This window comes from Chaetodon trifascialis, chromosome 6, assembly GCF_039877785.1.
Source record: "Chaetodon trifascialis isolate fChaTrf1 chromosome 6, fChaTrf1.hap1, whole genome shotgun sequence".
Taxonomy (NCBI): Eukaryota; Metazoa; Chordata; class Actinopteri; order Chaetodontiformes; family Chaetodontidae; genus Chaetodon; species Chaetodon trifascialis.
This window is the reverse complement of record NC_092061.1, coordinates 18,084,543-18,112,243: the sequence shown is the minus strand read 5'-3', so window position 1 is coordinate 18,112,243 and position 27,701 is coordinate 18,084,543. Positions and strand designations below refer to the sequence as shown.

The 27,701-nt window shown below is 43.8% G+C and overlaps 2 protein-coding genes across 2 annotated transcripts; one reads left to right on the top strand and one right to left on the bottom strand.

Annotated features, from left to right (window-relative positions):
• The first annotated feature begins 1,195 nt into the window (after positions 1-1,195).
• Positions 1,196-20,098, top strand: fbxw8 (F-box and WD repeat domain containing 8). Its single transcript, XM_070965478.1, has 11 exons — positions 1,196-2,595; positions 2,685-2,789; positions 3,618-3,782; positions 4,271-4,359; positions 6,776-6,933; positions 7,106-7,302; positions 7,811-8,029; positions 14,738-14,865; positions 18,226-18,399; positions 18,481-18,597; positions 19,512-20,098. The coding sequence occupies exons 1-11, from the start codon at positions 2,131-2,133 to the stop codon at positions 19,675-19,677; spliced, it is 1,983 nt and encodes a 660-aa protein (XP_070821579.1). The 5' UTR covers positions 1,196-2,130; the 3' UTR covers positions 19,678-20,098.
• Positions 20,054-27,524, bottom strand: tesca (tescalcin a). Its single transcript, XM_070965481.1, has 8 exons — positions 27,357-27,524; positions 25,863-25,932; positions 25,227-25,307; positions 24,579-24,718; positions 22,417-22,478; positions 21,249-21,356; positions 21,110-21,157; positions 20,054-21,009 (listed from the first exon to the last, which is right to left on the bottom strand). The coding sequence occupies exons 1-8, from the start codon at positions 27,412-27,414 to the stop codon at positions 20,917-20,919; spliced, it is 660 nt and encodes a 219-aa protein (XP_070821582.1). The 5' UTR covers positions 27,415-27,524; the 3' UTR covers positions 20,054-20,916.
• Between the last annotated feature and the right edge of the window lie 177 nt (positions 27,525-27,701).

Sequence of the window (27,701 nt, the reverse complement as noted above, 5' to 3'; positions counted from 1 at the left end):
CCCGCATCCCTTGCTTTTAGTGCAAATGATGTGCGCCCGTTCCTCCTGCATGGTCCTGTAAGCACCATCTACACAGGATAAAATGTATGAACTTAATTTACATAAAGCATCCATAAGAGAACCGTTTATATAATTCAGACGGCCTCTGGTAGAGGTGTAGATAAATCCATCAGTTTATTATTCATCTTGGTTATTAATGTGCACTTAACAGAGTATTTCATCATTTCAGCCAGGAAGGTGCAATACCCTTTGCTACACAAACCTGGCCAACATGATCACATTAGCTTGTCAAATGTGGATACAAATTAAGAATATTTAAAGATACACAGCGAGGTAAAAATAACATGAATGACGGGTGAAAACCTCAACCTTAACAGTTTTATGCGTTCACTATTCATCATGAAATGTGAATTAAACTCATCCAGAACTTAGTTCGCCCTCTCTTCATGTACAGAATTAGGCCAACATGAGACACTTCAATTGGATTTAATATAAAAGTGAAAAGTGTTAACTGCGTCTTTATGTGAGAATAAATTTAAATGAGACGGCTGAAGAATTACTGCTTGGCAATAATAAAAGTAAAGCAAGGAAAACACCTGTTTTGTAAGTTAAAACATAAACGGTTCAATTTATAGTTCACATTATGTTAAATTCAGTGTCACTTTATGACGTTTGTCTGATGTTTTCCCCTGATAATTCTGAAGCTTTCAGCGTTGTGTTGTGGAAACATTTCCAAAGTTTCAAGAGAATATCAATCACTTTTTTTTTTTTTTTTTTTTTACACCTTTAACACATTTTTACCAGTTTATCCGTTAATCTGAAAGACCAAGAACACTTGAAGAAGTAGAAAACTGAAGAGAAAACTTCTGTCTAAAAGTGCCTTTATGGCTCAAAACTTCGCCTCCAATTTCCTTTACCACTTTGTATCAAATGAACCTCGCGCTGCCAGATGTTCAAATGAATGCTGACACATTATTATTATCATGTTATTATTCGTTTAACATGTTTCCACAAACATTAACGCTTTTACACACAGATGTATGCTGATAAATGAAATAGTTTTCCCTCGCAACAGCTGGCCTTCATCGCTTTCTCACCTAAAAACTGCGCAGGTGACATGACGCTGTTTACGCACCTGTTGCTGGTGTTGCCGCCTCGCGCCCTACAGGTGTCGCCTCGCGACGACCAGCACGAGAACGGTGAAGTGTATCGCAGTGCACAGGAAGCTCTTGAAGTGGCCTCGCCCGGTCGCTGCCGCCGTCCGACTGCCCCCGCAGCTGAATCCGCCGTCCGTCTCTCCGGCCGTCCAGCTCTTCTCCAGCTGGTCCCCGATCCTCCGCAGGCGCGACGCGAGCAGCTGAGCCACGGAGCACGGCGAGGGTCGGCGGGCGCTGCAGGTGGAGTCACCGGGCAGGAGCAAAGGCTGGTCTATCGGCAGCCAGCACATCCTCCCTGACAGAACGACCAGTCTTTTCTCTTTAAGTCTTGAAGATATATGACCCTCCTTCTCTTCTCTCATCAAACCTTAACTGTATTTGCGTTCTCTCTCTCTCTCTCTCTCTCTCTCTCTCTCTCTCTCTCTCTCTCTCTCTCTCTCTCTCTCTCTCGCTGCTGTATTATTCATTACAGTGTCACATGGTGTAGGGTTTACATCATCTTTTCCCAAAAGAGAGATGCAATGGTTAACTCTTGAATCTCTCCTGTCTGGTTTGATCTTAGGAGCCTTTGTTACAGGGTGTTCTGGGACATTGTGTTCTCTTGTCTTATTTTTCAACTATAAAAGAAACATTTTGTATTATTTTCAAATACGACCATCCCGTCGGCATGGAATACGAAATACTTGCAGTAATATTCAGTACAGTTGCCAGTTGTGGCCACAAAACCATATATAAACTCTGAGAATTGCCGCTTCTATAATAAAACTGCGGAATTAAAAGCTCTAGGAACTTAAGTACAGCAGCGCCTTGTCCCTCTTCGGACTGTTTATAGAAAAGGACGTGCTTATTCTGCGTCAATACCGAGCGAGGGCTTTCGTTAACAGGTCTGGAACACAAACAAATGAATACGACACAACTCTGTAAAACTTATAGTGAAATTAAAGTTATATTTTGTCAACGATGAGTGAGAAACATGGCCGAGGACGAACTTGCTGCGTTCAGGACGCGTTGGAAACAAGAGTTAACGAGTAAAAAAGAGGAGAAGCGACTTGTTTGTGCTGCCTCCCCTTCCTGGGATGTTCCTGGTCAATCAGGTCAGAGAGACTTGAAAAATAGGTATTTTGAAGACTCCAAACAAAGTCCCAACAAGGTATGTCGTCCTTCAAAATCAGAGGATTGCACTGAGGATGAAGGATGCGTTCGTGGAAGCGGAAAGGCTGCATCAGAGGATCAGCCCGAGTACGTGTCCATTGCACATGGTTTGTTGAATGGGAGGACCAGTCCCCTGCTGGACAGGATTCAGGAGGAGAGAACCAGGAGAAAGAGGCAGTATGCTAATGTGACTAGTGTCTGCAGCACATCCCTGCAGCAGCAGCATCCGCCTCAGAGAAAGGTCAAGAAAGACGAGGAGCTGCTGGATCAGCTCATTCAGGATCTGGTATGAGGGTGATGATGATGATGGAAATGATGATGTGGTTGACCAGAATCAGCTCAGTATCTAATGTCCGTTTTCATTTTCTATTGCAGAATGAAGTCAATGAGATTCCCTTCTTTGATATTCAGTTGCCGTACGAGTTGGCCTTGAAGATATTCCAATATCTGAACTGCACTGAGCTCGGCAGATGTGCACAGGTGAGGAAGGAGCCTCATGCCCAAGCAAAATCCATTCATTTACTTCATTTTGTGTATAACGGCAGTGTCATGAAAGGGTTGGACAATAACAACAAACCGCAGACATGCAGAGTCCCTTTAAAGCAGCTGATTCAGACTAGATCCCACGGAGGAATGGACAGTACAGAAAAATTATACGACAAAAACATTTATGCTGCATTGAACAGGTGTCATTTTCTGACTTATCTTAAATTTCCACTATTTCCTTTTGAAATACCAAATAAGTCCTCAAACAGTTATTTATATAAAATCTGAGAAGGCAAAATCACACTTAAATGAAACAGCTCACAGCACAGATTTATGCAACCCTTTGAGGAGAGGCTGCAAGCAGACACAGTTTGATTTCACCCCAGAAAGGTCAGGAATCGCCACTTTAAGCCAACAATTTCTGCTCAAGGTAGTTTTGGTTGGATTTAGTTGTGGTGTTAGTGAGGGTAACGGTCTGGAAAGGGACTGTGCCTGCAGCTTGTTGGGCTCGAGCAGACTTAACAGTGAAATGTTTTTCTGCAGATAGATTGACTTTCCTGATGGTGTCTGGCGATCAGACTGTACTGTAACCTTGCACTTCCCCCAACATGCAAAATTGCTGAGCGCAGCTTTAATAAACCTTGTGTGACTTAAATTGGCATAGATTAGTAAATTGCATTTTGTGTGGTCGACCCACACCACGCGGTGCACGGAGTCCATCTGGCAGTCAGCCGGGCTCGTTAAGCACGAATAAATCAAGGGATGCGAGCCTGTAATGTATGCTGACTCAATCCACCATCACGCTGTCCAATCTCCTCCCAGGTGAGCAGGGCATGGAGAGTCCTCGCAGAGGACGGCGTTCTGTGGTTCAAGATGTGCACGAGGGAGGGTTATCATCAGGATGCCAGCGTGTCAGACTCCCCCTGCTGGAAGAGCACGCTGCGAGACTGCAGGAACTCGGCCAAAAGGGTGTGCTCCAACTGGAAGGTGGGCTCGAGCTGTTCCGCTGCGGTGAATCAGAATCAATCCTTTTTTCCCACCCAAATCCAGCACCTATGCTGGGGTTTGTCTGGTGAGATTGGGACAGACGTCAGTGTAGAATATACAGGAGACCTTGAACTGTGCATCTCTTATTTTCAGTTTTACATTTTATACTTCTGCAGCCAAGTGATTTATTGTTAGCTTCATGCTCTGCTTACCAGTTGCACACCCCAGATTCCAAAAAAAGTGTGTAAAATATCAATATAAACACAATGCGATCAATGGAAACAACTTATTTGATAGCTGTTGCTGCATCAAATTCAGAATAAGCAGATATTCACAAAAATCAATGAAGCTGATGAGGTCAAACATTAAATGTATTGTCTTTGTACGGTTTTCTATTGAGTATATGTCAAAAAGGATTAGCTAATTAAAATGTGTTTGTGTGATGGATGGAACGGTGCGTTTTCAACCAGGTCATATTTTCTCTCTAGAACCGAGTGGGCTCCATCAGCCAGCTGCAGTTCGAGCTGGGGAAGGTGCTCTGTGACGTCAGCTCCTGTGACAACTTTGTCTTGGCTGGGTGAGTTTCAAGGAGTCGCTCCTGACATCTGATGTGTGTTAACACTCACTATAGAGGGAAATACAGCCTGGCTGTAAATCGTCTGATTTATGACTGGCTGTTTAGTTAACAGTATATTGCATTTAGACACAAGATGTTATGTATCATGGGCTGATACAATGAGGTTGTGATTGACAACCAGAATTCATTGTCTTCTGCGGTTGGCCACAGAGCAGTTAGGAGTTTGATGATACGGTGAGATGAAGCCTCATTATGATACATTACAGTGATCAATGTTCCATACACTCACAATATATTAAACAAAGAGAGAAAAGAATAAACAGACAAAAAGTGCAAAAGTCGTTATTTTGCATATTTTTATACACCCATTAATGACACTACAAACAGCAGGAGCTGGTAAGGGAGGAGTCCATGAATTAGAGCTGAACTGCACCGAAGCTGCTCTGAAACTGTGCTGGGCTGGGACAGTGATAAATTGTGAGGGCCCGGAGGAGCCTGATAGACTGCCCACAAGGAGATGTGCAGCGTCTCCAGGGAGCCATGTGATTAGATTCCCTTCAGACCTGCTGTGTCTCACTGGAGAAGATGGTGTGTTTGTATTGTTTCAGGTTAGCAGCTGGACGACGCTCAGTACCAGAACAGCCCAGGCATGAGATACAGAGCACGTTGCAAAATGTGAACGTACTCCTAAATCCTTCTTTTTCTGCTGCTGCTATCAGCAAATTCACAACATCAATACTTTTCCCATTAATGGTGCTTAAAGGGCAATTCCGTAAGTGAAAGTACTTGAATTTGGTGAACCGGAGAAGAATCGATAACAGTTAAAGAGTAATCAAGAATGATTCAATTGCATCCACAGAATCTTATTAGAAAAGCGGTGGAATGAGGTTTGGCACTTAAAGGGGAACAGGAGACGTTGTCTCATTAACCCAACAACTCTTGCAGTCACACAGTGACACGCAGGCCAAATCTGTTGAGGCTTCCTCACATGAAGATCGCAGTAATCTGCTCAAAGTTTCCCTCATGCACAAGTTTTTTGACAAATGACTTGGGTGAGATTCAGCCTCATCATCCTGCTGATAAGCTGGCATTGAGGTGATGTACCAATTAAGTGAAAGTGTGTATTCCTATTGTTTGCTTCCTGCCCAAACCCTGCCAAGCCAGTCACACACACATACGGGCGCACACATGTACACCCTCTGTCACACTTGCTGTGTCACACACTCTGGCTGCGAGGCGGATATTTGCTCAGACATGATGGTATCTGTGGAGGTGGTAACGCCGGCGGTTTGTTGTCTCCCACAGTCAGATCTCATTGTCTTGGGCGCAGAGCGAAGGGGGACGAGGGGACGGAGCAGAGGCCGTTTGAGTGCGGGGGGGCTGATGTTGTTGTGGATGTGGATCCAGGCAGCACACAGGGGAAAAACAAGCACAGGTTGACGTGAGGTTGTACGAGAAGGTCACATTCTAAACTGACTTCGAGGGTGCTGCGTGCAGTATTTTAAGATCCAGAAATCATTAGCAGAAGTTACGAGACATTTGTGTAATTAGATTTTGTAAGAAGTCTGTTGGTTTGCCTTCAGGCGCAGAGAGGCGGCACAGTCAGATAGACGGTACGCCTCATACTGTACTAATGCAAACTGAGCAAACACTTTCAGTTTGTTGAAGAGGAAAAGTGAAAGGCCAGTGGAAGACTGTCTTCATACAGGTACAGGGCTGCAGCCCATGATTATTTTCATCGTCTGCTGATTGTTGTCTCCATTCACTGATGAAATGTGTCAGAATATTAGAAAATAACAAAAAAAAATGCCCATCGGCTGGTTACTGCTTTGTTAATATGAGAATTTGCATTTCTCTGTATTATATAATTGTAAATTGCAATAAATTGTCAGTGTCATGTAAAAGTGCAATATGTTGCAGAATTAACAAAAACGCCATGTGTTTATTTGAGTTTAAAAGCTCTTTGCAAAGGAGTCAACTGGATCGTACATTCAAAGTTGCATAACTGCGTAGGAGTTCTCCAAACCCAGAGACGTGTAGCGACCGCTCTGGTAGGATCGCTGTCACTTCCTGCTCTAAACCCTCCCCACGCGCGGCCAGCGGCAACGGGTGAAATGTTCAGCATTGTTCCGCCCAAACAACACCCCTGTAATCCTCGAAAGATCACGATGTAGCAAAGATTTTAGAAAGCAAAATAACAACAAGTCAGAGTGAGTAAAGTGAGGAAAGTGTGAGAGGGGAAATGATTCAGCGGTGAGAGGGTGACGTCAGGTATTCTTGAAGAGACAAACTTCTCAGCCTGTGCTGGAAAATGGGCAATAACTCTGCTGTTGCATTCGTCTGCCTTTTGTGTACAAACCTAAATGTTTGAGGCATGTGTGCTGAGCGGACTCGGTGTGCCTGTTCTGTATCTCAGGTACACGTCTGGCGATGTGAGGCTGTGGGACACGCTGCACTGGGACTCGACGGCCTCCTTCCTGAAGACCAACAGCCTGTCGGCGAACTCTGACCCCAGACCTTTTGTTAGTCTCGTCCAGGTCAACAGCACAGTGGCTGCTGCTGCATATGAAGACGGTGAGCGTGTGTATGTGTGTGATCTTCTGGTAGATGATGAGCACTTCTTGATCTTTCATTATATCTAAAGGAGATTCTTAGGTTTTAAATGACCAGCCTGGTTAGATGCCCCCTCCTCCCTCAGTGCAGCTATAAGGTGCTAAGTGGCTGTGTTTCACTGTCTTGGGTAAAGGCTGCGTGGACCTGTGGAGCACAGAGACAGGTGGAGAGCCCATCCACCACTACCAGAGCCCAGGGAGGATCCAGGCGCTGGCCCTGAGCCCCGACACCCCCGTCCTGGGCTCTGCAGCTGGGCCTGATGTTCGGCTGGACCGTGCCGACGATCGGGGCTACTGGAGGACGCTCTGCAGGGCTCAGCTACCCAAGACCGTAAGTTAAGCAGTTTGATCCCTCACATGCATGAAATGCTCCATACTTGTGCTTTATTGTGTTAATTAGTAATTTGTGCTAATGATGGAAGCATTTAATGCTGGTAAGAACTGGCATTAGTGCCGAAATGATCAGCCAATTCATCATTTTGTCGATCAGTTTAGGCAGCTGATCAGCTGTTTAAGTCATTCATCAAGCAAAGTTGCAGCACATTCATTGTTCCCAGCTTCTCAAATATGAGGCTTTTCTTATATTTGTATGTCAGATTTGTTCTGATGGTGGCACAAAAAATAATTGATTTGAAATGTGGAAAATTGTGATGGACATTTTTATACATTTTTTGAAATAGATTAATGAAAATAAACTTTGTTTGCAACTGTACATAAAATAATGGCTTCATGGCACACTGAAAACATAGTCATAGAAATTCTTGGAGGAATGAAAATAGGCAACGTTCTTATTCGCTGCTGTGTGAGTAAAGGGTGCCCGTGTCTTGTCTGCACGGCAGGTAGAGAGCCTGGTTTTGGTGCCCGGCAGGGGGCAGCAGTGCCCACTGGCGGCCCTGACAGCAGGGGAGACGGTGTACCTGTTGGACCCCCGGGAGGAGGAGCCACGGACGCTGCACTCGGTCTACGGTCATCCTGTGACCTGCCTGGATGCCTCTGACTCCCATGTTGCACTCGGAGTGAAGCGCACGGGCTGGGCCATGCATGATGGAGGAAACAAGGTGGGTCCAGTGTCTCTGCACAGAAAATACGTTGTTTCAGATCTTTCTGGCCCATCTGCACATGGAGTTTGACAGCCTTGCATGTAACCCAAGGACACGTTACACCCCGCGTTGCACTGCATTACAATAACATTACAGTGTAAAAGCAGTGCTAATGTTACAGACTTACGTGTTAAGTTATGCAGCACCAGAAAACATCTATGTTCTTCTAGAGAAAACAGGACAAGCGCTGTGATTTGATGATTGTCGAGTCCACTGTCATCAGCACTCCAGTACGTATATATATATTAATGGGACTGATGGAGCTGGATCAAGAAGCTTTTGTGCTTTCTGGAATGGAAAAGTCTCAGGAAGACAAATAAAATGAAACAAAACCTTGAAAGCTGGCAAAGCCTCTGAACTCTTGTTGCTGGATTTTAGATGTAAAAGAAATACAAAAAAACAAGTAAAATAAATAAAAATGCTAGCCAGAACTCACTAATTGCAATGAAAGGTTTCCAATGGAGTTAACAAGGTCACTTCTGCTCTCAACAGGTGCATGATGAAAAAAAGGGAAATTGGACAAGGGAAATAATTTAGTTTGCTCAAATGGAGTGACGCACACTTTCTCTTAGAAACACAGTCCGTCGAGGGGAGAGCAGTGAGGTGAGCTTTTGGCATTAGGCCATCATCAGTTTAATCACTGGCTTGTAGCTGAAATAGCCGTCTTCCCGGCTCTCACTTAAATGAATTACTCTTTTGGAGAAAATGTGCCTCCTGCCTTTTAAACGTGGAGCCCACTTTTTATTTTTACTGCGTCTGATGCACACTTTTAGCTGGTTTGAATTTTCAGTGCTTTGCAAACACGACTGACTGTTCTCGTAACACACCTTGTGTGTAAGTGTAAACTGGGTCTCTTGACAGTGTGATCGCTTTTACTCTGGTCCCCTTAGAAATGAATGTCATGTACCTGTAGGGGATTTGTTTATAGAAATAGCTAGCTTAAATAGCAGCAAGCCCTCCTCAGGCCCTGCTCCTAATGACTATAGCCTTTAAGGATAGTTTACCTTTAAGGGTCCCATTCCCCAAGCTGCATCTGTTTGCTTCTAATAATATCATGTTTGCCACCTAACTGACTCTAAAGCACTTACTTAGAATGTACACGGAGCCACGAGACAAACCGTTCTGCTGGGATCAGGAGGCGACGACGCAGCGGTCGTCATGCTGTCAAGTTCGCCTCATCAAGATGTTCAGTGTTACACGCATGAAACAAACGCTAAAAGCTGCTGCATCCAAAGTGTGTCGCCTCATTCAAAAATCACGTTAGTTGTAGAGAGTAGAAAGTGAGTGGACAAGTGGTGGCTTTAGTGGTGTGTGTGTGTGTGTGGGTGTGCAGCAATCTGTTAGTAATTGACATGGTTTTGGCAAAGCTCCTCCACTGACATCAGCCCCTGTGAGAAAAGCTCAGCTGATATTCTGCAGCACTGATTCAGTGGCAGCACTAAAGCACCACATAGTGGAGCAGGCAGAGAGCAGCAGTGAGGGAAGTAACAGCCTCACTTTCTTCTGTCCTCTCCCGTTGAATATTCTTTCTGTCCACTCAATCGACCATGTAATGAGGAAGAGGCAAAGAGTCGAGATGAAGCAAGGTCTGAGGTTCAGGTACACAGTGAAAAGTTTTCCCTTAATGGGATTATTTCACTGGATCTGCAGTTTTTCTTGAGACTACTGTATGTTATCTCAGACTCCCAATCCAACTGAAATCCTAATTTTTGTCTTCAGCTGTAAAATTTCTAGAGTTAAGGATTTAAAGCAGCAGTTCTTTTCCCAGGAAGCTTCACATTTTAGATTCAAATCATTGTATATGCAGCACAGAAGCACAGAAAGTCTGTCAGACTTTCTTGTTTCCATAGTGAGCTTAGCCCAAATTTCCATCTAAATTATGCCTATTCATGATTAGCATACCCCTCGTCCTAATTAAAATATTTCACAAGTTTAATTAACCTGTCTGCCACTCTTGTCATGCTTCTAACAGCGTTTTCATACTGCGAGGAAGACAAAGCATGAATTGACTGCAGTAGTAACTGATGCCAGGGACTTTCTACGCAGCCTGTAGTAAGAAAACATATGCTTCATTAAAATCTGTTAAAATGCATGGAGCCGGCATCCAACGAAGTCATCTCACACCTTTTTCTTTCACCGAAGAGTGAAACATTTTCATTTGCAGCATTTTGACTCAGATGAACTCAGACTCAGCGGCGATCGGCGAGTTTGCTGCATTTTTCTGACAGCTCAAAGCACAAAAGCTGCTTTGTGTCAATGATATGGAAGATTCTTGATCATATTTTTGGCGTGCATTGCAATATGTGGCTTTGTCTTCTAACCGTCCCAGTCTTTGTTGGTGTTGTCAGTGGGCGTGTATAAGTGCGTGTGGTCGGAGCCAGTCTCCAGATCCTCATTACTACTGCCCACCTTCTTGCCAGTGGACTGGGGGCACCCAGGCATCCACCCAGCTCGTCGCTGGGCATTCAACACAAGCTGGCATCGCCGTTGGCAAACTATCCATCCACTGCAGTGAATCTACCACAGAGCACAAGAGCTGTCAGAAAACCTGTCATCTTTTCATTGCCTCAAGTTCAGAGTGCTTATTGGATGCGTGGAAGGCTGGATGAATGGGTTGATGAACAGTGTGTATGTGCATGAGGTTTACAGACATATGGACAGACACATGTAGGGCGGATAGAAGTAATCAATGGTCAGGATCAGGGCATTGGTTTCATTTACTCAGTAACATTCTGAACAAGAACATTTTAAACATGGGTGGATGCTGGGGTGGAGGCGAGGTTTTTACAGTTTCTCTCAGTCGCTTCGGTACATTTCTCAGATCAGAATTGAAATTCTCAAAACTACTTATTCAATCTTCACATCATTGTATCACTTGTGCACATCAAAAAAGCGGTTTGTCATTCCTTTGAACAAGTTCTAAATGCTTTGGTACATCCATGCAAATGATTCTGTACAGTTCTCTTCTGTTTCCTACATTATCAATTGCTCATGTCATGTTGATCAAAATCTTTTTTAATGGGTCTCTGTTGAATATTCTCGCCCTCCACAACATTCAGGCCTTAGTTCATCGCATAAGTCTTTACATGCAAAATGGTTGAACAAGTTGTCATAACATGTCAAGCATATTTCTATAGTTTTCCATTAGACTTCTTTTCTAAATCTGTCCTGAATTATTAACATGCTCCCAGGTGAATCTCGACTTTCTCTAATGAAGGAAATTTGTGGAACGTCAGGATGTATATGAAGACTGCACTGTAATTCCTGCAGCACTGCAGGTACAGTTTTCCCTCAGGAGATTGTTTTTTTCTTTGTGCTGTGCAGTGCTGTCTTTTCCTTTCTGTATCACATGGCCTGTCAACAAATGACAGTACAAACAGTCAGAGCGTAAATGTGAATCTTGTCCAGTCTCTTGCAATCAATCTGCCACATACACTAAGGTGGAACTCACAATTTACAGTAATTGTCAAAACTTTGGCCATAGTTTCCATCAGAACATCCCTCCAGAGTAACTGTTATATCGAAAACATGACTCAGCAATTTGACTGTCTTATCCGTACACACTGACACAAGGACATGTCCTTCTGATGGCACTCACACGTTCATTGACACAGATATTTACTTTTGAGAGATGAACTAAGGATTTTGAGCAAGTCACTGCCTTTTGCAGGTAAATCATGGTGTTTTGTTATTTGTGCAAATTATTTTGGGAAATTCACTTACTGTTTTCCAAATGTGGAGGATGATTCGAGAAATGTACCAAAGCAACTGAGAAAAACTGTAAATGCCATAAGAACGGTACGCAAAGAGCCGCAGCACCTTATTGCTGCAGTTAACAGCAGAGTTTCAGGTAAAGGATGCATATCAAATATCTGGATATGTGCTTCTACAGGACACTGAGATATTTGAATATAAAATACATGCAGAGTTTTGACCTTGTTGCTCCCAGCACGCACGCACAAAGATCAGCCCTGCAGAGGTCGAGGAGTGATGATAAACACCACCCTGCGAAACCACAGTGCATGCAAATCTTAAGAGCAGCGATGATGTGTAATCCAGCTGACTTGTGGCCATTACACTCAGAGACCTGAGGTCGCCGGGGAATATACCGTCTCGTGAGCACCTTGAGTGGGAGAGCAGGGAATCAACCACTATGGGACTATTGCCCTGCTAGGCCCCCGAGGCCGTCATGGTAATATACTGCTGAACTAAGCTGGATAAATACTACTTGACCTAACTACCATTGCTGGGTAATTACATAGCATACACACCTCCCTACCCAGTATGATCCAACAATATCCACAATGAAACACCCTCGTACTTAACAGAACACCTTAAACACATGTCTGGTGCTGTTCAGGAAGTTTGTGCTTTCAGAACAGTTATCTCGGTGGATGACATGAGAGTGGCGACTTTCTTTCTTTATTCATCTTGCCTTTGTTTAATTAGTTTGGGAAGCAGCCAACAGCTTCGAACCACAAACCACTAATGAGCCAAGACTAATCTACTGTTTGTGATTTGGCTGTTAGATTTCTTGTTCCTTTGCTACGAGCTTCTTGTCTGTTCAGGGAGAGATCAGATTCAGCTACTCGCCGGCGTCTCTGCAAAAATAACAAGTACAGGTATACAGAAGTAGAGCTGAGCTTGTGAAGCATTCCTAAATGAGCATCTCCTCAGCGAGGCTCTGCTCCCAAATGACATCAAACCGCTAACCTGCCATCATCGTGCATCTGGTCCGCTGTGCTAATCTCTGTTTGTCCACATGGTGTCTGAACCGAATGCAGCTCTGGTTCCATATTTGCTTCAGATGTGGGTGTTTGTGCATGACAGGGATAGAGGATCATAGGCCACGGAAAGCCAACAGTCTACAGATTTCATTCAAACCTTTCACCTCAGCTGCTGGCTTCACTCCGTTGTTTCTCTCTACTTGATGGAGCCTTAATCAGTGAACTCGGCTGGTGGAGCCTTCGGTTGGAGGCCCTCCATGGCACGAGGGCTTCCTTCCCTGGTTTGTGATATTCCACTTAAGATTAATCAAAATCTGTTCTTTGGCCAAACGTGCTCAATGGTACAGACAATGGCGACAAAGGGTTTTCTCAAAAGGCAGCAGTATTTGCCAAATTTTTCATCTTTTTAAAAGCAAAGAGAGTAATTCCATTAACATCCCAGTGCAAGCCACCATTAGAGTGCCCTTTGTCTGCAAACCTCACAGGGGCTCCAGCAAGTGCATTAACCTAACAGCTCCTCTGTAGTCATGATCATGATTATTCTTCCTCAAGACATACTGCTGCAGTCTCCAAAAGCCCCCGATATTAACACAAAACCGCTCTTTTGCCTCCCTCAGTGGCATTTCTTCATTTCAGTGGGCAGATATTTAATAAAAGAATATCTTCCTGCAACTGTAATGATTCATCGAGAACAGCAGGCTGAACCTCACCCCCCCACCCCCCCCACCCCCCTCTTCCGCTGTCCAAATCCTATCAAGCTGTCATTTCAAAGTCTGGTGTGATTTGGGCTCTGCCCTGGGGTGGTGCACAATTAAAGCTCTGCTTGGCCCAAATAAGGGACACACAAAACCTGCTGGCACCTCCTTAAGGCTTACATCATGCCTCTCTTCCTTCAAACTTCTTTATCTTTGTCGCTGTCTCTCCATCCCTCTCTCTCTCTCTCTCTCTCCCTCCCACGGTTTAATTTCTTTATCGTTTTAATTATTCAAAGTCAATTTTGCCTGGCGGTTATCCTGTTTGTTCTCTCTCATTTGGATGAGAAAACACCAGCCGCTAATTGACCAATTAGGCCAGCTCCAGATGACATCATTGTAAGTTGTATGAAGAAAGTTTGCTGCAGCCATTGAGCCAGAGGCAATGGTGTGCATCCCTGTCTGTATTTGTAAGTATGGCCCGAGGTTGCTTTTTATTATTGTTTTTTTCATTTCAACCAAATTTAACACTTAAACGTTGCTTAGCAATTAATTAACTGGCAAAGCATCACTTCAGTTTGCTGTGTTTGTCTATTGTACCATATGTAATATCCAAATATCGTCAGTTCACCAAAAGTGGATCAGACTTTGTCCAACTGTGCATCTTTCTAATCTAATCAAAGGTGATACTCTGCACCACTGCTGTGGTTTGACGTGTCTTTGGACTTTGGTCCAACGTGCACGAAGCAAAGGGCACGCTTTTGGTGCAATTGGCGAATTAAAGGTAAAACAAATTATTTGAGTGAGTTAAAGGAAGCACTTCTCAGATCTTGACTGAAGTCAAAATATCAGGACAGTTCTTTAGTTTTGCTGTTTTCTCCACACTCCATCCAGTTGCAGTGTAATGTAACAGTGACTGTGAGGTAAGAGCAAATAATCATCTTCAGCAACTGAAATACATGATATGTCGGCTTGAGTTCAGGCAACTGATGTGGCCAGTCGAGATCACGTTACTGACTGGCCTCTGAAACTCTTTGTTTGCTTTGGTTGTATATTTAAGCTAATTATCCTATGTATAAAAAGAGCTACAAACACCGACGCGGCTCACCAGACATTGATGTAAACACGCTCAAAAGCTTAGAGTTCAGTTTTTCAGCTCATGGGCATGTTGTACTCCAGGCTTATACATTTGCTGCACGACTTTACATTTCAAAGGACTGATGTTTGCACGTGCTCTTGCTTTTCAGATCCACGTCTACAGCCTAGAGACGGGCCAGCCTGTGGCTTGTGTCGGGAGCTCGCCGGGAGATTTCACTTGCATCAACCTGAGAGACGCCCCCCCTCACCTGCTGGTGTGTGGAAACAAAGACAGGAGGTAGGACACAAAAAACACACGTTCACGGAGATGGAGACCGTGCACAAGGGCAGAATCTCCCAATACTGACTCTCTTTTATTCATTTCAACATCACAAATGGTTGAAAGGGGGCCACGAGCTGAAGCTTAAAGGAGTGTCTCTTAACTAGTTTCCCCACAGTGGCGCCTGATGAAGGAGGAAGCTGAGGCTACAGTGTCTGCCGTGGAGAACAGGTGTTAGGAGGCTGTGTGTGAGAAGACAAGGCTCTATTCAATTTGTGAATTATTGACGCGTCTCAGTCTCGTGAAACACTGAGCTTCTAAAAGCTTAATTAAATAAAAGTAAGACAGAGGCATTGAGATACTTAGATGTGAGGCGTTTTGTTCTTTTTGTTGAATACAGATGTCTGTCCGTCTCCTCTTCTACCTGCGATATCATACAAGAACAAGAAATTTGGCCGTCTTCCCATCCACCAACGACACACACACCCATGCATGGGCACACACTTGCCACATCGCTAACCTGGCTCTCCAGATGAGAAAAAGACACATAAAAGAGCCATTCTCATCCATTCTGCACTTGTTAGCGGCTGCTGCGGTGCATGCGCTGGCAGGAAAGCAAAAATCCCTGGCGCGTCTTCATCCAAAGCTGCCCCCGCTGTTTCTATTCAGCACCAAATCCATCTGGCTGTTAAGCAGTTGGCTTAAAGAGAAAGACAGACCATATCATATTGTTTAGGTTCTGTGTTTTTTTTCCCCGTCTTCTTAGTGGTTAGGACGACTCACGATCCCTCAACAAAATGCTCTGTTTCAAAGATGTTTCATCATGTGCCAAAAGAAAATGTTCAGCATTGTTTCGAGTGAAGAATTGAAACGGTTGTTTTCTTGCCAGAGCGTTCTGCTTTACTTTAGATGTTTGTCTTGCTGATAGATGTGCACTTTTGTTCACACACCAGCTTGGCTCTTCCACCCTGGCCCCAGCTGATGCGGGGCACAGTCGAAGGCAAATGGAAGTGGTGGAGACTGAGGGACAGTCTGCGATCTTGGCCCTCTGACAGGGTGGCTGAAGGCCAAAGCCTAATGCATCCCTTCCTTTTGTCCAAATGATTTTAGTCCCTCTGTTTTTTGCGCAATCCAGGGAGCAAATGAGAGGTCCTGATAAGGGCTGTTTGGACGACGGCCACATCTGTGCAAACAGGAAAGATGCGGGCAAAAAGCAAAACTGGAGACAGTGAGACAGAGGAAAGAAAGAGTGAGCGCCACACCTGTGGCTGTTGGTCACTTATCAGAGACCTGAGTCCAGCCTCGAGACCGCTTAGCTGAAGTCTTGGACTTGACTCAACTTTGTCCCGCCAATTTAAAAAGTTTCAGCGTCTTCAGTATCATTTTTAGTCACAGCAGCAGCATGGCTTCAGGGATGGCCGTGCCGGTCTGTTGGTCAGGGTCCCCCACTTCAACCCAGAGTGATGTCTCTCAAAAACCACAGAATGGGAGATTTATGTCCCCTCAGGAGGAATCGTGTTTGTGATAATCGGCAAATGTTAGCATGCTAACAGGCTAAACCAAGATGGTGATCATCATAAATATTACACCTGATAAACATCAACGTGTTAACATTGTCATTGTCAGCGTGTTACATGCTGATGTCAGCGTTTAGCCTGATGCACCGCACAGACTAACAGAGCTGCTAGCAGGGCTGTCGACTCTTAGTCTAGTTTACCTCCCAGGTCACATTTGCACATTCTGTTCTGAAACCATAAAAACACACCTGTGTAATATGTACTGTCCTTCAAACTTCTAACATCAATGTTTTCCGCCTGGTGTGGAATTTGGTTAATTCAGGCCTTGTTTTTGACGTCATTTTTGCTCTGATCATGGAAGAGAGAGGGACACAGGTGGTTTTAACTCATAGTTTGTAAATGCAAAATCTCTGTCAGAGTTTGACAGCACTGTCCACTGCAACAGCCAAAATGTGTTGGAATCCTGAAGTTATCCATCCGTATGGAATATCAAACAAGGTTACATCGTGGGATCATCCAATCACAGATCTGCATCAAACAGTCCTCAGCGTGTAATGATTAATGTCCCGTGTATCTGTGGGAAACTAACTGGTTTTATCCGAACCTCTCCCACACTTCTCTTATTAGGCAGAGCTCCTCCTGATTAATGAAGAGGAGTCTGGCCACTGACAGCTCACTGAAGACAGAGCCGCCTCCAACATTAGATTTATGGTTCCCTGCGGTCCGCCAGTTATGTTCAGCCCTCATTGTTTAAACGTGTGCTTCCATCACGTAATGCCACTGAACGGGCAAAACTAACTGCAGACAACAAGTCCGCGGTGCCCATTTAGCCATTTACCTCTGATTCTTTTGCAAAAAATTTGGAAGTGGAAATGAAATCTGCCTGAGTCCCCAAAGTGAATTTGATTATGGTAATGAAGTCTTGGAAGAAGGTTGAGCCTGGATGGAGTCATGTCCTGGATGCTTTCAGCTGCAATAAAGCCACAGTGACAACAGATGGAGCTGAAGGTCCCCCGGGCTTGTGTTTGCTCATGAACCCAGCAAGCAAAAATCATGCTCTCACTGCCAGTTATCCATAATACATACTAATACAAATGCTAGCATTTGAATAATAATAATATTAATAATGCTAATAATGTACAATATCTACGACATATATGGATGGGACACCCCTTACTTGATCTGCTCTTATCTAAATTCTGCTACAGTTTTGCACCTTTTTGTGCACCATAATGGATTTTTCACACCTCATCTAACATGACATCAGTTTCACGTTCAGCTGGTTTCTGTTTGTATGTCACACTCTGTATCTTCTCTACGTTAATTAGAGTTTCATGTTTTTCTGGATCCTGATCCAGTGAAAGTGATAAGTCCAGCATATCCTGGTGTCGGATAGCGTGAGATGAAATGATGTGATCTTTGGATTCGGCCCAGGGCAAGCGAGGCTGGTACTTGCATTGGTGCATGTGCTTCAGTTTGCATTTGTCTGTGGTCTCTTGGCTGAATGAGAAAAGTTCCTTCAAAAGTGAGAATAGTGTCCTTTTGTCTGGAAATGAATGCACTCTTTGACAAACTCCGCTCTCTCTTGCGCGGCCTTGGAGTCCTCCGCCTCCACCAGGAGGAAGTGCAATCCAAAATTACCACGCTTCACTGGAAGTGACTGATACTATTGTACTCACTATTCTTTTACTGGACTCAGCTCGAGCGTTGGAGAAATCCCGAGCACCTCCCTGGTGTTACATGAACAACCTCTGGCCTATAAGCACAAAACGACCTCCATAACTGCAACGACATGACAAAGCTAAACAGCACATTTCGCAGTAAAGAATAGCAGCATTTGTTCGTCTCTGCTGTGATTCAGGGTGAGGGTCTTTGACCTACGAGCCGGCTCCTCCGTGGCGTCCCTGTACGCCCACCACCTGGGCGTGGCCTCGGTGCAGGCGGATGACTGGAAGATCGTGAGCGGCGGAGAGGAGGGATTGGTGTGCGTGTGGGAGATGAGGATTGGAGCGAAGCTGTGGGAGATGCACAACAGGTGGGTTTTTTTTTTTTTAATCTGTAAATAAAAAATGTATATGTTTCACACTGAAGGTGTTGCTTTCTGTCTTGGCTGCAGACATCCTGTAAGGCATGTACGCTTCAACACAAGCACCCTGGTAACAGCCAACGTCCCCGATGACAAGTCGCCACGGGGGGCCTGCATCACAGACGACGACCTTACAGCTCACCGCAGGTCACTGATCTCCCGCCCACACTCTTCTTCTTTTTTTAACCAGGATCTCTTCTCTCCATCAATCTCACATTTCCCACAAGCTTGCAGACACTCTGAGTCAGAAATACTTGGTGAATTGACTGCTTCTCTGCACTTTACGCTTCTAAAAAGCGAATCCAACCTCGTAACGGTCTTAAATGACTTTGGGATATTTTGGGAAATACACTTATCTTAGCATGACTGGAAACGTGGTGAAGCAGCTCGCCTGGCTCTGTCCCAAGGAAACCAAATCCACCTACCAGCACCTCTAAAGCTTCTATTTTTCATTTTTTATTTGTCATCTGTTCATAAACCAAAGAGACTTCATTTAGTCGCTGGTCCTGGCCAAGAAATAGTCTGACACATCACCCTGTGTAAAACCGCTAACTGTTGCTTTTACACTTTTGTTTTTGTGTGGATTACACAAACCAGATGATGACGAGAGGCGTTAATCTGTGAGCCTTAGAGGCGCTGATAGGTGGAGTCTTTCACCTTAGGGTTTCTCCTTGTTTGTCTTTATGCTTAGCTAACCAGCTGCGAGCTAAAGCCTGGAATTCACTATACAGGTGTGAGAATGATGAGAGTGGCATTGATCTGCTCACCTTACTCTACAAATGTATTTCCCAAAATGTTGAACTATTCCTTTAAGTGGCAGTCATTGTTGTTACTGTCAAAGTAACTACAATACCTCGTTATTACAAATTAGACAGTGGTTAAGATGGCTGGTCTCATGCTGAATGTGTCATCAATGGGGCCACTTTTCCCAGACAACCTGCTGCTCCTCTCTGTTAAATGTTGTTGTTGTAAATAAAAACTCCAGAAAAGCACTAGTTTAAACTTGCACTTTGAAACAATGAATATCTCTGTTGCTGATTCTGAATGTTTTTATCCCTCAGACACAGGGGAGTCATCTGCCATTACGACTTCTCCGAGGACGCGCTGTCACAGGATCACATCCTGCCCATCTGCAGGTCCGACTACACCGAGTCATACGGCTACAACTACAACATCGGCCTGGCGGTGCCTTACGACAGGCTGTCAGGCTCCCATCCGTCGCACTGACAGTTTGATTCTCCAAACTGTATCCTTTTGTTTTTTTACTTTTCTTTTATCAGCCTAGTCAAATCATGCTTTTTGGAAATCTCACATTTTATAGTGTCCTGTATATCATATGTAACTGTTGCATAAGTATTTGTAATTTCAAATGCTGAATTCAGCTACCCAGATGTTGCACAGAATCACAGCCTTGTAAACAATTCCTGTAAAAATTTTGGATTTTTAATTGATATTTGATTCAGTTTGGCTGTGCAACACCACAGCAATAAAAAATAGCATTTCTACCTCAATTACTAAATAAGAGTGTTCTTTGTACATTTATTAGTTTTCTAAAAAAAAACAAAAAAACATTAACATCAATTCAGTGCAAAGTCTATTAATTCACATTAGGGAAAGTTTTTATTTATGCACTAACAGTCAGCAGAACAGCAGTGGTTGGTTACACAGAGTCTCAGAGGGACAGATAAATTAAACCTGTAACTATTCTGGAGCTGCAGAGGAATGGCATGTGCTTGCAGCGGATGTTAGCCATAACAGATGACCCATGAATGCCAGAGCAGCCACCGAGCAGGACTGACTTCATCTGAACTGTAAACCTTTTGACTGTAGTACAAAGAATCTTTCACATTACACGCCGATTACAAAAAGAGTTGTTGAATAGCAGGAGAATACAGACGAGGTAGTGTTAGTTTGAAACCTGATTAAATGAAAGGAGCTATATGTAAGAATTTTAACTTAAAACATTCAAAAATTTACTAAAATTATCAACAGAATGTGAAGAAGTAAGACTTTTGACGTGATGTTGCAGAGATATTAGTTTGCACGCTAACCAGCTAGCCTTGCACCCCAGCTTTGTGGTGATATTCTGCTCTCAGTTTGTTTGGGGTATGACAGGTGGCCAATTCTTACACATAGCACCTTTTAATAGTGTTACAAAAGATGGGAAATAAATCCCTTTGAAATATATGATGCTTGCTTCTTGTAGGATCACAATGCCTTACAATGGAATTAAAAACTGTGTGAAACTGAATTTTTAGGCTTAAAAGTTGTTCAGCTTGTGCAGCAGACAGTCTGTGATTCGCATAAAAATGTTCTTTCAGGATGGTATTTGGTCTATAATTATTATCCTCCGTCCAAAAATAAATTCGTGCGTATCGAAAGTGTTTGGCTTCATTCCATTTAAGGACTGGAGACGCTCTACTAAAAACAGCAGCAACAGAAACATTTCTTTCAAGAAGAACTCCTTCAAGAGGTTGATTTCCCACAACGCATTGTTGTGGTGTCCACGTCCAAAAAGCGAATGTGCATCCTGGACTCCATCTCCAGCCCTTTTAGAATCTGTGGGCAGACAACGACATGATGTCCAGAGTAAGTGACAAAAACAAAACGGTCTCCTACGTTTTGATCGGGTGGAACATGAAGTTGGAAAAGTGCAAACCTGTTCAAAATGCTCAAACGTAATTCCTTCATAGAAATCATCTGGGGCCTGAAGCGACAGAGAGGCAAACGGTTACTCCGCTGCAGACATTCGACTGTGAGGATTCATTGTCACACGTTCGTTCTGTTAAGTTCGTTACCATGTGGGGCACATTTGTGCTCGCCACTTCCAACATGGCAGCATCTGCTATCGCCTTGGCAGCTTCCAGCCCGATGGCGCCACTTTTTGACAGAAGCTCCTCTACTACCTTGGATGAGAAAAGCGTTGTTAGTCTTTAAACCGTCGTCGGGGCTTGAACAGCATCAGTCTTCAGGCCACATGGGGACTTCAGCGGCTGAGAGCTCCAAGTAAATACTGTAAGTACAGCACGCACAGCTGATGACTTAATGCCAGATGTTACCGAAGGGATCAACCTGGTGAGACTGGTCGCTTGTATGTGCTCACACACTGATGTTAAGAAAGTTACTTGAATTTCACTTACAGCAAGATTTAAAGTGAGAACAGATTTGTTTGCTAGTATAGAAGCTAATGCGTTCAGCCAATAAAAACGAACTCTTCATCAATCCCTATTGTCTCCGCTTCACCTCTTCCATCTAAAACGCTGTTAGTAACTTCACTTTTCAACCATCCCTGCCTACACTGTGCTCTCTCAACAGGAAAAACCCTCAAATTAAGGAAGCAATATGCTCTTTTTTTTTAACCATGATGTCGTAAAATGCAAATCTCAACCACCATTAGAGTGAATCACGTGTGACTTATTTAGCATATTAAGTGTTTGTGGCGTGTTGAGCAGTCTTGTGACTTTTCCTAGACTGAAGCAAACGGCTCCACAGGAGTCCTCAATTTCACTTTTTCATGCATTCAGAAAACAAAGTATAGATCCTGTCAGCCTGTATTCTTACTGCTCATTAAGTGCTAGTATAACAACAACATTTAAAGCTACTGCACCTCTATGATCAGCCCACACTTATTTTGTCTGATTACACCTCTTCTCAGGCCTGTGTGGGTGTGTGCAGACTGCTTGATTCATCCTCGTGTTAAAAACAGCAGCTTTGTTGCACCTGTTCGGGTGGGACAACATGAACCCAACACTTTTGAAAATACATAGTTTTGTGACATCATGTAATTGCCCCAACAGCTCAACCGTACGTCATCCCGAGCAGTATAATTTGCTTAAAGCGCACACAGCACGCACACGTGCACTTTCTGGTTTTTAAACATCCCTCTCTTTTGTTCGTAATGGGGTCCAAATTAGTTTAGATGCGATAAATTGTCCGATGGGACAAAGGCTGCCATGGTTTCCTTACCTTCCTGTACTCCTCCAGAGTGATGGTGCCGTCGTTGTCTGTGTCATGCATGTTGAACAGGACTGGGGAAAAACAGAAAAGAAAGAATTTACTGGTTGGTCTGATTTCTAAGGAACTTTCCATCATCACAATCTAGGACGGCAGGATGTTACTATTAGACCAGAGGAAGTTGAGATTAGAGGAATGTTTGTGAAGAGGCAAGACTATGCACGGCCCCTTCAGGCCACGTCAGGACCACCACTGCTGAATCGAAAGAATCACACCGAGGCAATGGCACACCTTTAAAATGCCACTACTCTCATTTACAGTGACATTTTCAAGATTCAGTCCCATGGCAATGCTGCATGTTCAGCAGTCGTGTGGCACTAACATCCAGTTTTCTTCCTCAGGCAACGTCCAGCCGAGCAGTCGATAGAATGTCAGTTTTAATGTCAAACCGACTCATCTTTGTTTGTGTGTTTGTTTTGGACAATTCCCGAGGTGGAAATTTATCACTGTGACAGCAGGGAGAGATGTCTGATTTGTGGTCACATTTGTGTTAAATGTGCGCGGAAACAACATTTTGACACAACAGGTGATGACAGGCAGACGGTTGGTGTGAAGCCAAGCAGGACTGGTCACTATCAGTCTTCAGGCTGTTTGAGACAAACGCAGTTTGTAGTGCCGTCTGGTAATTATCTCCTTTATGTAAGTCCTTGTGCTTTTTTTTTTGGCTCTAAAATAGTGATTTAAATGAAACTATCTGAGAGGCTCAGAGGAAAAATGTCTCTTTGGTCAAACTGCTAATGTTACCTTTTTATAAGGGCTCACAAGCCAAAAAGGCTGGAAACCACTGGTTTAATATTTAACAACACACAGTTTTCAACGTATTTCAAATAACAGAATTTTAAAAATGCGCTCACGAGGCTTTAAATTCTTAGTGCATTTTTTTGGTTTTGTGCGGTATTGGCCACAAGACTGTGCCACAAAACGTTTCAGTGATCTAAAACATAAACGGCAAATGGCAGCTTTTGGTGACAGCCCATTAGAGAATTAAAGGAAGCCGAGCTGCAACTGGAAACACACCCCAAGTGCATGAAGGAGGAGCGACTCGAAACAACGTGACTAACTTGTTTGAATGGTGTCTAAAGCCTTTTTATAGGGCAAGAGTGAGCTGAGGACATACCTGAATTCTATCCTACGTAGAACAATGGAAACAATGACCTTGTGCTCGTGTCAGTAAATTTGCTTTAATTTGAGTAAACACAAATTCGTTCAGGAACGCGTGCAGTATCAGTTCCGCAATCTGAGCCTAAAGGGGGCCCTTAGGCTGGATTTCTACCTGCGAGAACATGATGCAGGGCCCTTCTTAAGCCCCCCGTCATTTTAATTATTGATCAGTTTAAGATAATATCGTTCTTAAATGGTGTATATAAACACAAATGAGGTTTGGTTTAGGTGCCACACACCAACTGGACAAAAACACACATTGGGCCGTCGGGGCCCCTAAGAGTACCAGGGACACTTGCTAATTTGCCCAGTTGTTAATCCAGACTTGCTGAACAGGTCATTCCCATCTTTTCACACTTCTGACACTCTTTCCCTGGAGTGTGTTTCAGTTATTCTGGGAAATGTTAGAAGTCACAACTGACGCAAGGGGAAGGTTGAGGGGAAAAAAGATGCACCAAAAATGTAAATCGTGAAATACCTCCTACACTACCAACTAATTATAATCTCATTGCATTAAGATATCTGAGGCTGAATTTGGGCCTTGACTCGGTGGCTTCAAATGATCTTGTTCTACTTGTGAGTGTTGAGGTTGTAAGCTGCTGCTCTGGCCTTCTGCCAGCCAAGCCATGAATACATAGAGAGCCTCTCCAGTGTGATAGCTGACATGCAGTGAGGAATCCAGCGCTCACATATGCAGCTATGCATCGCAATACTCTTTGTGGCACGGCAGCGGTGGCTGAAGTAAGACTCACATTACCGATTTGTTAGCTACGCCGGGCGGTGCACTTTTTTCCGAGTATTTTGTAATTGAGGCACACTCAAAGGGGGATGCAGGAGAGAAAGCTTTGGTCCTAGACCAACAGCTGGCACTGTAAACACAAGTAAACCAACAAGTAAAGAGAGTTCCCCTGTGTCCAGTGCTGCTGTATTATAACTGAAGTGCAGTGTCTTACAGCGCAGCTTCTCTTTTCTCAAAGCTTCCTTCTCCTCCTCCGTCGTCTTCAAGGTTGGAGGGCGGAAGTGGGACATGACCATGAGGAACTGCTCGAAGCTGATCTCCTCGGAGGAGCCCACCTCACCCTGACGCTGGTTCCTGGGTCACAGGCAGAAGAAATCAACGTTTAGGCATTAAGAAGTGAAATTCTTCCATTGTGGCTTTTTCAAGATCGACACTAACACCAGTATTTTTTTCAAGTTGGAAATAGACTAATTCTATGCAGACTGCATGTATTCCCTCGTGAAAAATCCTGAAAATATGGGTGCATAGGATCCGATGAGACATCACAGAGTCAAATTTTCTAAAGTCCAAACCAAAAGGAAAATTTTACTGATGTTTTTTTGCTTCTTGTCCCTTTAGGTTTCCATTGTGCACATGACGTGTGGCTGTGAGCAAAGGTCAAATGAACAGATAGCTTTTGATTGGACACTGTGGTTTGTCCCGTTAAGCTCGACATGAGTATGAGAAACTGCTGGTTTTAACATGTCAGCAGTTAGCTGCCGTTTCCTTTGATTAATGGATGGATTACACATAATAGTCACAGTTTTTACAAACTGCATAGTGGGTGGAGAGACAGAGTGTGGTGTGAGTTGGCCGTACCCACCTTTTGTCGAAGAACGCATCGATAATTTGCTTTCTGATTGGATTATTGGCAAGGGCTGGAATGCTGTTCAAGTTTTCTTTACTGCAGTGCGACAAGAGAAAGAACATCATCATAAAACAGATAGAGCAGCGCCTGCAAGCCTTAATAACAATGAACGTTATTTATGGGAAGTAACATGAAGAGTGAGTCTGTCTGAAGGGCAACTGTGTAAGGAAACACATGCTATCTACAACTTTTGTTCCCTGTTTCCTTTTAAAGGGAACGAACTTGTGACATACCACGACCAGAATGCCACTTTGGCAGTTTTATGTGTGTGTTTATTCATGAATGAGTGTGTGTGTACAGTATGTGTCAGCTCTGTGTGCCTCGTGCATCGACATATTGTATTTACCGAATGTGTCTTGCATTAGTTCAGCCAGCATGTATCACCATATGCTGCGCGTTTGTGTCCATGCCAGAGACACTAGAAATACCCACAATTCATCACTCCAGCCACAGAGCAGGTAGTATTTCATATTGGCCATGGCAAAGGCCAAATGGTTTCCATTAAAACCACATGCGGCTGAGCAGCAGAGCTTTTCCACATGTGCAGTTTTTTTTTTTTTTTTTTTAATATATATGTATAGTCCGTTTTACCTTATTGTTTCTTCATTTCCACTCAGCTGCTGGAATCTTTTGTAGAGGTTTTTTATCTGGTCTGGTGAAACTGAAAAGAAGCAAACAACATAAAAGTATGTTCACGATACACCCATAATTACTCCACCCCATCAAAGGCCTCTTCCACTCCTTCAATTGTTTTTCAAGGATGTCCAACATGCAGTTACCTGATACTAAACACAAGATTATTCTCGCTGAAAAGACACAATCACTCATTTTCTTGGTTTTCTTTTCATTGTAATATACTAGATTATGATTCACCTGCACGGCAGGTGCAGCTCCACCATCAGCCTAATGGCAAAGCAAACACCCTTTGCACTGCTGCGATTGTCCTTTTACGCCATTTCAAAGCATTCCCGGAATCATTAACTCACTGTGTGGACTAGTGAACACACACTGAAAGGTTTAAACGGCATAACCAGGCTCTGCCTGTCCCCATATCAAGATGGGTTTGGCATTTTCAATTGTTTCGGTAAACACTTGTGTTTATTTTGACCATTTTTTTTCCATCCCCAGAGGCTGTTGGGTGAATGTTTGCAGGAGCAAGTGCAGCTGCCGTGGGTGAAGAATATGCAATGGACTGTGTGTATTCTCATGCAGGAACAAGTTTGTTGGTCTGAGTGGACTGACTATTACAGTAAATGTGCAGGATTAACAGACACAACACACAATGGATTACTATTACATGGACCAATTAGCTGAAGAAAACAACAACACAATCTGTGTGCTGTGCTCTGCCAACAAGCACAGGCCTGTTAGTGCAACCACACACTTCATCAGTGCGTCCAGGCCATGTAGATCCATAAATCTCAGAGAGAAACGGGGTCAAAGCCCCACCTTGAGGAGACAAAGACAATAAAACAGTTCGAAGTCTCACCCACACAGTATCAATAAAGTTGGGCTCAGTCTGGGATGCAGATCTTACCCTTGTTATTCAGACTCTGCATTCCGCTGCAAGCATAGAGCCCTTCCTAAAAGTGGATATACACACTGTTTCGATCCGCTTTTCGTTTCATTTCTTTATCAAACTTTCCCAGTCACATAGGGAGGGAGAGAGACAGCATACAGATACGTACTCCACAGTTGTACCTCAGAGCATGAACTGTTTGCGTAGCTTGTTAAAAGTGTGTTCGTTAAGGAGTTACTGATAAAAACGAGAGCATTGCGCTCACAAGGTAAAACTGAATATTCAACCGATTGCGTTTTGAATGACTTAATTTTAGCAGCAATTAATTTAACTATCTAAATGTCAATTAACACTTGTAACAACTTTGGGAGACAACTGGTATGATCACCATTTGTCGAGTAATCTGTTTATCACCTTTCATTTCCTTGACGACTCTTATTTGTCACTGCCACCAGACTTTGGCACCTTGAAACCGAATGATTTCAACACTAACTGCTCCGCGCACTGAACTGGCAGTTATTTAGGGTCTAATATAAATTGGTTCCTGTTGGATTTGTCTTACTCACATCCAGTTTTGTCCGCCAGGTCCTGGTACATCCCGGAGCGCGTCTGCGAAGCTCCCATCGCTGCGGTTCCACCGGTGCGTCAGGACGCACAATCTGGTTTGACTGGCTCAACTTTTCTGTGCTGCTGCGGCTTTATCGCGCTGCTATCGGTGAATCAATGCAACTGTAGTCTGCTGCTGGCGTCCTGCAAACATCTGGCCTCCTCCCGGTCCTAAATCCACACAGTTCGTGGATTAATGACCTGCTGTCTTCCGGTTTCTCCTCAGTTTTCTGCACCAAGTCGTGGTTACTGTTGCGCATTACAAGGTATGAATAAGGTCATTTAATTCAGTAAGATAAGTGAGA